Source organism: Mus pahari, chromosome 3, assembly GCF_900095145.1.
Source record: "Mus pahari chromosome 3, PAHARI_EIJ_v1.1, whole genome shotgun sequence".
Taxonomy (NCBI): domain Eukaryota; kingdom Metazoa; phylum Chordata; class Mammalia; order Rodentia; family Muridae; genus Mus; species Mus pahari.
The window spans coordinates 102,449,628-102,460,644 of record NC_034592.1 but is presented as its reverse complement, the minus strand read 5'-3'; the positions used below and the strand labels follow the sequence as shown (position 1 = coordinate 102,460,644).

General features: G+C 44.2%; 1 protein-coding gene across 1 annotated transcript; it reads right to left on the bottom strand.

Moving 5' to 3' along the window:
• Positions 1-5,287: 5,287 nt before the first annotated feature.
• On the bottom strand, positions 5,288-9,988 carry Rpusd2 (RNA pseudouridine synthase domain containing 2). Its single transcript, XM_029535732.1, has 3 exons — positions 9,316-9,988; positions 7,621-7,917; positions 5,288-6,546 (listed from the first exon to the last, which is right to left on the bottom strand). Exons 1-3 carry the CDS (start codon positions 9,958-9,960, stop codon positions 5,827-5,829), a joined length of 1,662 nt encoding a protein of 553 aa, XP_029391592.1. The 5' UTR covers positions 9,961-9,988; the 3' UTR covers positions 5,288-5,826.
• Between the last annotated feature and the right edge of the window lie 1,029 nt (positions 9,989-11,017).

Here is an 11,017-nt window from a genome sequence, read left to right as displayed (position 1 = left end):
CAACTGCCTCCAGAGTGCTGGAATCAATGGCCACCTGGATGGCCTTTAACTTTTGATCCTCTTGCTTCAACTTCCAGAGTAGCTTGACTTAAAGGCCTGTACCATCAGGCCTGGCTCTACCCTCTCCCTGAAACAGGCCTCCACTCTCCCACTCCTTAACCTGTAACTGTTACTGCCTCTCCTTCCGATCTCAGCTTAGATATTGTCCTAGTTAGCATTAACTATCAACTCAGTACAGCCTAAAATCACCTGAAAGGGAGCCTCACTGAGGGGTTGCCCAAAGTAGATTTTTTTTTTGGTGTGGGTTTTTTTTTTTTTTTTTGAGACAGGGTTTCTCTGTATAGCCCTGGCTGTCCTGGAACTCACTTTGTAGACCAGGCTGGCCTTGAACTCAGAAATCCGCCTGCCTCTGCCTCCTGGGATTAAAGGCATGTGCCACCATGCCCAGCTTTTTGTGGGTTTTCTTAATTATTAGTTGGTGTAGTGGTGTTCAGCCCACTGTGGGTGACACCATTCCCCAAAAAGTAGAGCTATATAAGACTCTGATTTAAAAAAAACAAAGTCCAAAAATAAATACATGAATTACAGATTCACAATTTTTAAAATATTTTTGTTGAGCATAAATATGTATATGTATATGAATTTTTGATTGGTTGATTGGTTTGCAAGTAGCATTTCTCCATAGTTTCTGCTTCAAGTTCCTGCACTTCCTTCTTTGGAGGTTGGACTGTAACCTATGATCTGAAGTTCACCCTTTCCTTCCATAAGTTGATTTTGGTGAGAGTACTTTATCATAACTGAAAAGAAACAAGGACAGAAGTCATTTTTACCAACAAGCATCCCTAGTCCTGCGTGCTGTACATCCCCATTCGCATTCATCAGTCTGCTCTCACTTGCTCCTGAGCCTTTGCACCTCTTCTAAACGGAGTCCTCTGCTTTTGCCAGAGTTCACAAGGCAGTGCCTAAGTCACTGGCTACCGCTGCATGCTCTCTGCAGACCAGAATAGGGCTGAATCATCTCCTGAGTTTTACCTGCTTCTAGCATTGATAGTTTGTTTTGGGTCCAGTTTCTACAAATAAAAGATAGTTGAAGCTGGAGGAGGAGCAGCCGCAGACATGTAATATAAGCATTTAAGGATGTTGAAATAGAAGAAATATGAGCCTGGGCTATATAGTGGGAGAGTCTCATCAACCACAATGAAAAAAAGCAGGTAGGTATTGTTATTCTTTTTTTTTTCATTTATTTTATTTATATGAGTACACTGTAGCTGTCTGACACACCAGAAAAGGGAATCGGATCCCATTACAGGTGGTTGTGAGCCACCATGTGGTTGCTGGGAATTGAACTCAGGACCTCTGGAAGAGCAGCCAGTGTTCTTAACCTCTGAGCCATCTCTCCAGCCCTGTTAGTTATTTTTTTAATTTATTTATTATTATAAATAAGTACACCGTAGCTGTCTTCAGACACACCAGAAAAGGGTGTCAGTTCTCATTTCTGATAGTTGTGAGCCATCATGTGGTTGGGATTTGAACTCAGGACCTTCAGAAGAGCAGTCAGTGCTCTTAATCGCTGAGCCATCTCTCCAGCTCCCTTGTTAGTTATTCTTAATTCATTATTTTTATTCTATGTGTAGAAATTGTGCCCTTCCCCCAGCCTTGAGTGGGTTAGTTCAGATCTTGTTTGCCACAGTTGGCTAGCCCACCTCAGGTAGTCTTCCGACCTAGACCTAGGTGAAGTGTATTGTCCTACCACATCTGCAGTTTCCTGCAAGAAGCCACTACCTGGGCTGGTGAGATGGCTCAGTGGGTAAGAGCACCCGACTGCTCTCCCGAAGATCTGTAGTTCAAATCCCAGCAACCACATGGTGGCTCATAACCATCCGTAACAAGATCTGATGCTCTCTTCTGGAGTGTCTGAAGACAGCTACAGTGTACTTACATATAATAAATAAATAAATCTTTAAAAAAAAAAAAAAAAAAGAAGCCACTACCTGCTGAGCAGCTGAGCTTGTCTTCCTGACAAGATCCTGGCAAAGTGGGGGATGGCTTCCCCCTGTAAATTTCAGACCTTAGAATTAAACACTGAGCCTTGATCAGAGAACTTTGTCTTGGTTCATTATTTTTCTCACCAGCCTTCCCATCCATCCCAGCTTTCCTTTCAGGAACTCAGTAACTCGTGGCCGCTAGTGGCTACAGGTGGCACCCGAATGAGGGACCTGAATATGAAAAGACCAACCGAGGGACAGTCTTGGTGGAGCTCCACAGAAAATGGAAGAAGATGGTATCCTACATGGTAAGCAACATACAGCATTAATGTTAGCACTATAAATTTCATCTTTTGAAGGCTGTTGATTTTAATGGTGCAAAAAGGATACAGGCTAAACTGAGTCAGCGTCAGCCCAATGCTGATATCAGCTAGGGGTTGTCAGTGGAAAATGGGACTGGAAAATTCTAAACAGGCATTTGTCAAGAACTGCATCAGACGAGAGGAGTGGGGCTTAAAATAAGTAAGATAAAATAAAGAGTAAGAAAACAAAAACCAACAACAAAAGGGAGATGCTAGATATACAAATGGCATGAAAGAGAGAGAGATCAAAAGAGAAGGAAAATGGATTTCAGAGCTCTCCTAGGGACAGAAGGAAATCGGGAGACATCTTGCTTCCTCTCTGGCCCCTACTGGAGACATCCTTAGTCCTGGGTATATCAGGTTCCCTTCCCTCTCCGTATTGTTTCATGCACCAATCTGACCATGTGTCAATTTTTGTCTGCTTTTTTTTTATTGTCTGAATGACTGTGGTTCTGTGTTTCATGTTGAAAGAAAAAATGGTTAAGACTTTATCTGCTTGATACCCATCTCTGATTCAGTCTCAGTTTGCACAGCGGAGGCCGTGCAACTTAGTCAGACCACTGAAGAAAATGACATCCGGTCTCCCAGCACTCATTGGCCAGCAGCCCCTCTCTCACCCAGGTTTAAACGACAGTGGACTCAGTCCTGCACTTGGCTTGCAGAGGTAACTACCACTGCAGGGGTGCAATGACCCGGTCACTCTGCACAGACTTTTTAAGGCACCCTCCTTATCCTCTGGCTCTTCCCAGATGTTCTGAGCCTGGCGGGTGTGACGCAGGTATCCAGTTTCAAGAGGCTCACTCCTGAAGCCCCTGCTGCCATGCCTTTGTAAGCCAGGGTTTTTAGTTCTTACTCTCACGTGAAATTACCGTGAGGCTTGCTATGAGAATACCAGGGTTTTCTCTCCTGATGATTTCCTGATTCATAACTACCAGTACTTGGCTCCCATTTTCTAAGGGAGTTAAAATAATCAACAATACCACTTTATTTTAAAGAACGGGAGGGGGAAATTACTTGAATTAGTAACAGAAAGAGAAGAGGCTGATAAAATGAGAGGCGCCATCTACTGGATCAGTGGCAACTTCCAGCTTTGGGTGAGAAGGGTTTTCATGTTTTTACCCTTTAAATCCTATCAATAGACCTCTGCTCAAAACACTCCCATCATCAGCAAGGTTACTTCACACTATCCAGAACAGGATACTCCACCCCCAGTCCCTGAAAGACCACGAGAAAGGATTGATACAAAACCACCCAATTAAGACTAACAGCATTGACTGCTTAAGTGCTAAGAAATGGTTTTCATCCTCTGGATCCAGCTTCAGGACCCATTCCCTCTGTTGGTTATGAACTTATCAGGGAAGAACTGTCAGCTGGTGATGCTCCAGTCCTGGATGATTATACATCCACAACTCTTTTAAGACTTAGTGCTAAAAGAATTGCAATGGATGGTTGTATGTTTGTTTGCTTATAGTCTATGTCTTATTATACACAAGAAATCTTCAAAATCCTGAGTGGCAGTGCATGTGTTTAATTCTGCCATTTGGGATTTAAAAACAAAAACAAAAACTTCAAGCCAAGCTTGTACACGGCTGTCTGTAACTCAAGCAATTGGAAAGCTAAGAAAGTAGAAACTGAGTGTGAGACCAGATGGGATACAGTGATTCTGAGGCTGTCCAGCTATGTAATAAGACCCTCTCAAGAAAAACTGAGAGAGGAGAGATGGAGGAGGGGAGGAGTTACCCCAGATTCAAGACTTGCAAACACTTGGCTGTGTGTGTGTTATTTTGTCTGACATAGGGTCTCAGTACTCATCGCCCCCACCCCCGCCCCACATACACGTATGTGGGCAGCGTTAGCAATAGGAAGACGTTATCCAATTATTTTGATGTGGCCAATGGCTGATAAAATGTGGTTTTGAAAATAAGAACGCGCTTCACATGAGAGAAGAGCTAATTTGGAGTGGAAAAATAGCCATGATCATGCACAATGCTTACCTGTGGAAGGTAGGGCATTGGAACAGAGTGATAAGGTGGTAATAGCCCTGACTCCAGAACATTTTATAATTGGGCTGTTAATTCTTTTGTTGTTAATTTTTTTTTTTTTTGGCTTTTTTTTGAGACAGGGTTTCTCTGTACAGCCCAGGCTGTCCTGGAACTCACTTCATAGACCAGGCTGGCCTCAAACTCAGAAATCCGCCTGCCTCTGCCTCCCGAGTGCTGGGATTAAAGGCGTGCAACACCATGCCTGGCTTTGTTGTTAAGATTTTATGTCCAGAATAAATAATAACACAACAAAAAGAGTATATTCTACTTTGAGAGATTACATCACAAGCACTAGGAGAGATACGATCAGTAGAACAAACAGAAAAGAATAAGTGATAAGTGTTGGGTGGCTTGGGGGTGGTGGCACACCCCTTGAATCCCAGCACTCAGAAGGCAGAGGCAGGTGGATCTCTGTGAGTTCAAGNCCAGCCTGGTCTACAGAGCAAGATCCAGGACAGCCAGGGCTACACAGAAACCATGTCTCAGAAAACAAACATACAACAACAAAAATAACAAAAGAAAATAGAAAAAGACAGATTGTCTGAGTCCATTCCTGTGGAATAAAGAATAAACTGTTTACCAGGAGTTGAGAGAGATAAAAAGGGAAGAATGTACTTAACAGGTACAGATTTCCTTTAGGAATGAGAAATGTGGGCTGGTGAGATGGCTCAGTGGGTAAGAGCACCCGACTGCTCTTCCGAAGGTCCAGAGTACAAATCCCAGCAACCACATGGTGGCTTACAACCATCCGTAACAAGATCTGACGCCCCCTTCTGGAGTGTCTGAAGACAGCTACAGTGTACTTACATATAATAAATAAATAAATCTTAAAAAAAAAAAACAAAAAAAAAACTATGGGAACTTAATGTTTAAAAAAAAAAAAAAAGGAATGAGAAATGTGTTTTGCAATCTTGAGATAAGGTTGCTCAAGTTTGTGAACATAGTAAATGCCAATAGTGTTTATCTTAAAGCAGTTAATTTTATGCTATGTGAATTTTATCTCAATTAAAAAAAAAAAAAAAAAAAAAAAAACCAAGGCATGGTGTTTCACGCCTGCATTCCTGCTCTGGAGGCAACGTAGGGTTCAAAATCGGCCCGAGCTAGAGAAACTCAGAAATACTAAGGGGCTTGGAGTTCAGCTGTAGAGCACTTGCCTTCTAATGAACCTAGATTCTATCCTTAGCACTGGGGGAAGAAGGAAGGGATTGTAAGAAACCAGTAAAAATGGACATACAAGGTGTTAGAAGAAAATGATATATGTACAGACCTGAAAGCCCCAACAAACCAGAAGGAAGGAGGTAGCAAGTACAAGCAGGTTTCTGACTGTGAAACCTTGCTCTTCTCCAAACCCTGAGTACCAACCAATGGGAGCAGTCCCTGTCTCAAGGCCCATCCTTGTTCCAACCCAAGAAGCCATTCTTCCAATGGCCACATTTCTCAGTCTTCTTGCCAGTCATCCTGTGCCCAGGCTGGGATGGGTGAGACGTACTCAAAGTCTGGCCCTTTATAGCGGAGGGCATGCAAGAACATTACAAGATCCTGGGGCAAGGGATCCTGTCGCAACACCCGGCACTCGGAACAGAGCGGGTCTGTTTCTTGAGTCACATCTGCTTTAGCTGCCTTCTCTGGTGTGTCCAGACGCTGAGGGGCTGCCTCAGCTACCCCATCTACCTTCTGGGCTGCCGTAGTCAGCCCTTCCAGGCTGTCTTTGGCCAACTCTGAAGAGGGAGCTGTCGAGTCTATGAGCCCTGGGGCCAGGTCACCCTCACAGAGATCTAGCATACTCAGGCTTTCTTTGGCCTGGTGTTCTGCAACCAGGTCTCGGAGCAGTTCCTCATCTGTCTTTGGAATGTGGCCACCCTGGCCTCGAGAAGGACCCCAGGCAGTTGAATTGTAGATGGGGTCATTGAGAATGGGGTGGCCCAGGAACTGGAGGTGGACTCGGATCTGGTGAGTGCGACCTGTAAGTGGTCGGCATTGTACCACACTGGAGCGGCCGTTGTAGCTCAGCCTCTGGAACACAGTCTCGCAAGGCTTGCCTCGGGGATCCACACGGCACACTCCTACCTTGTAAGACACCACTAAGATGGGTTCCTTACAAATTACCTCCTTGTCAGGGAACTCCCCTGCAACCCGGCATACATACTCCTTCTCCAGCTACAGGAGGAAAAGGGGAAAAGTCAGTCTAAAGTGAAAGCAGAGACTAAATCCTCTCTTCAGGTACGCCAGTGTATATGAGAGAGGATAATTCAAACTCGAACACCAGCGTTGTTAGTTTCACCACCCTGGGTAAGTTACTTAAACTCTATACATCCCATACCTCATCTAGAAAGTATGAAGTCAGGGGCAATGGCTCAGCAGTTAGGATCACCTGCTGCTCTCCCAGAGGACCTGGGTTCAGTTCCCAGCATCTACATGGTGGTTCACAACCATCCCTAACTGCAGTTCCAGGAGAGCTATTCTCATTCTAACCTCTGCAGGGGCATGTGTGCACATGTGTGAACACGAACACACACACATCACACACACACACACACACACACACACGCAGAATACTCATATAAAATAAAATGAATACATAATAGAAATTCTTTTAAAAAGAAAATATGAAAACATTTACCTCATGGGGCTACCGTAAGTGTTTCATAAATTGAGTTCTAATGTGTTGGGGATTAAGTCTGGCATGTGCTCAATAAATGAATTATGGGGCTGGAGAGATGGCTCAGCAGGTAAAAGCACCAAATGTTCTTCCAAAGGTCCTGAGTTCAAATCCCAGCAACCACATGGTGGCTCACAACCATCTGTTACACAATCTGACCCTCTTCTGGAGCATCTGAAGACAGCTACAGTGTACTTACATATAATAAATAAATAAATCTTTTTTAAAAATAAAAATAATAAATAAATAAATAAATTATGATCCAGATGCAGAAGATAATCTCCACCAGTAAGAATCTTACTTGCACCTCTTTCAACTTTATCCAGTCTTCCTACTAAGTGAGCTCTCTTCAAAAATCTTAATAATGTTTAATGTTTTCAGAGCAGCAAACTACTAGGAAGCAGTACATGCCATCTCCAAAGACCTCCTGAACCATACAGGATAGTCGTCTTTGGAACTTCAGGTGCTGAGCCTCCTCGAAGGAGGAAGGTTGTCAATGCCCCTCAATGTAGAACGTCACGATTCCTCTGTGTACCCAGGAAGCCGTGTACAGCAGACAAAGCCTAGCTCACCTGCCGATCCCGAACCTGCTCATGGATCTTCTCCGAGACCGCAGCTGTCTTCGCAAACATGAGCACTCCTGAGGTGAGGCGGTCCAGTCGATGCAGCGGGTGTAGCTCCTTAAGTTGGTGCTCCTTGCCTAGGATGAAGATGACTGTGTTGTGTCGGAAGCGGCCACAGGGGTGCACAGGAATGGAAGACGGCTTGTCTATAACAACCACATCGTTGTTCTCAGCTAGCAGGCGGATAGGCTCTGCTGTGACTGGGGGCTCATGTCTGTGCACTGTGTTCCGCAAGAAATCGTTGTCCTATCAAAAACACATGTAACATTCAGCCCTGGGACCAGCAACTTATAGCTAGTCAGTTAGACACCCCGGTTCCCCAGTTCCTTACTGACACAGAGAAATGGTCACAGTAAAGCCTTCAACAGAAAAAGGAGTGGGTATAGTAAAGATCTCATTTTGTAAAAATATACACAGGCATACAGCTAGTTTCGAGAAATATACAAAGTTGATTAAATTTCTTGGTGGTGAGAGTATGAGCATTTTTGCTTCTTTGTATAATCTTTAAAGTTATATTTTAGAATTTTTCATTACATTCATTTATGTGTGTACATGCATAACAGTGGCACTCACAGAGACAAGAGGTTGTGAGTCTTAGTGGCAAGGACCTTTACCTATTGAACATCTCACCATCCTGGTAGAAATATATTTGAAAGTAAATGTCTTTTAAATAGAGAGTCAGCCTCTATTAATTACCAATTATAGCCTGCAACAAACAACACAAGTTCAGAGCTCTAGACTCTACACACAGATTTGACACAAGCTCACTCCATACTCTTGGACAAGTCATTTTAACCTCTCTAGGACTTGGTTTAAAAACCTATGGTTTTCAAAATCTGTATGGGAAAGGTTATTCCCAAATCCTGAAATTCTCCTTTTCTCCTTACAATCTCTGTGAGCCAGTGTTAATGACAGAGAGTCTCACTGAATTTTTTTAAAAAAAAAAAAAGGCTGGAGAGATGGCTCAGTGGTTAAGAGCACTGACCACTCTTCCAGAGGTCCTGAGTTCAATTCCCAGCAACCACATGGTGGCTCCCAACCATCTGTAATGGGATCTGATGCCCTCTTCTGGTGTGTCTGAAGACAGCTACAGAATACTAAAAGAAAATAAATTAAATAATTTAAAAAGTGTTACTATGAGCACACACTGGAATTCGCACTGTTGCCTTACTTTGAGGTTCAGCTTGGTCACAAAGGGGGGAAGAAGCAATACAAACAACCCAAAGTTGCCACTTGAGTTTAATGTTAGAGCGCACAAAAATGCTTAACTTTGTTCCTGATACAGTTAAGAACACATAAATGAGGTATCTATTATTATTTGTACAGAGATTTATCATGCAGGGCAGAAAGTAGGCAATGCCCTTGCCGCAAGACAGATATAAAAGGAACATGAGAATTTCCATTTTGTTTCTTGGAAACCAACAGCCTTGCTGGCGAGAATGGACAGGTTGAGTTCTAGAGCATGGAAAAGCTATCTTAATCTACTTGGGGCTGCGGGAAGCGGGGACTAAAAGAGCACCAAGAGAAAATGAGATTGTTTCTGAATTGCCATCACTTTACTCCCATACTTATAAGGTGTGTCTAAGAAACAAAAATCCCAAAACCTTCCCTCCTTTTCTCAAAGCTAGTCCCATCGGACCCCACCTTGAGCACGATGCTGAGGTCCTGGACTGGTTCCTCGTTGAGGTGCAGGCGTCCTGCCCGGACAGCGGCCTCGTAGTAAGCCAGCGGCTGGGATCGGAACTCGGTGCTGAAGACGTGCAACAAGCTGCGGCCCACCCAGCGACCTTTACAGTAGGTCTGGAAGTCGAAGTAATAGGGCCGCACCTTGCGCAGGCCGCCCTCGAAGTAGTAGGTAGTCTCTGCGAAGTGCTCATCGCTAAAGCTCACCCCGGTCCGCCGTTTCTTCGGGGGCGGCACGACTCGTTCCCCAGCGGCGCCCCTCCGCTTTTTCCTCTTGCCCGAGTCGGCGACTAGAGCTGGGGCCTGCTCTCCGTTGCTCGGGAGCTGCCTTTCGCCTCCCTGGGCCTGTTCCCCGCTCTCCGGGACCTGCTTCCCGACCGCCGCCGGCTCCAGGCGCTCCAGGCGCGGCTCTCCGCTCGTGTTGCTACCAGCATCTCCATTTGGCTGAACCAAAGTCTTCAGCCCGCCCGCAGCCTCGCCTTGCGCAGACAGTGCCTCAGTCATCGCCTCCCCACAGCTACCCCAAGTCCGGACAAAGCTGTGGGACACGAGCGCCACTTGCCACTGCACAATATCCCGTAGGCAGCCCGGGACACCCCGCCACATGACAGCACGGCTGGCCGCTTCATAGGCGCAATCTGATGGCGTCACAAGGTAGCAACCAATCAGGAAGACCCAGTACAGAGGCGGGTTTGCAAGAAGGGAATAGGTGAGTTTTCAGAGTTAGTTGTCTGTGGAAGTCCTTATGCCCAAGGTCACACATAGTATTTCCTAAAGGAAATCTTCCGGAGAGCGCCAAATAAAAGACTTAGATGGAGACGATGGTACACATTTCATATAGATAAGCGCTATTTCCCTGGGTCTGTAAAAACGACTAAAAATGTACTTAAAACAGGCATCGCCGGCAAGGCATCGCACACCTGTAGTCTTGGCCCTCAGGAGGAACATCAGGAGTTTCAATTCTATGGTTATTCAAGAGAGTGTCTCAAAATAAAAGCAGACAAGCAAAATAATAATTATTATTATTGTTTTAAAAAAATACAAGGCGGGGCTGGTGAGATGGCTCAGCGGTTAAGAGTACCGACTGCTCTTCCAAATGGTCCTGAGTTCAAGTCCCAGCAACCACATGGTGGCTCACAACCATCCGTAACAAATCTGATGCCCTCTTCCGGAGTGTCTGAAGACAGCTACAGTGTGCTTACATATAATAAATAAATAAATAAATAAATAAATAAATAAATCTTAAAAAAAAATACAAGGCAAACAAGCAGGAAAAAAGTACCAATCGGAATGAAAGTTGCTACAACTATGACTGTAGTAGTAACGATTTTTCTACTTCGCTTTCACTTTTGAGGGACAGTGTTGGGGAATCCTAGAGTCTCAAGTACTCGTTCATTTAGGTATACCCAGTACTAGTATTGTATGAGTTAAAAGGCTGCATATTATAGTATGTTACATACCTTGACAAAGCTATTATATATATATAATATATAATTATATATGTATATATGTATTATAGACACACTCCCCAGAAGCAGTTTTTTTTTTCATACCTGCCCCTTCTGCTAACAGCATGAAAAGAACTAGAGATTGCCTAATTGACTTCCATGAACTCTTTTTTTTTTTCTTTCTTTTTTTTTTTTTTTTTTTTTTTTTTTTACTT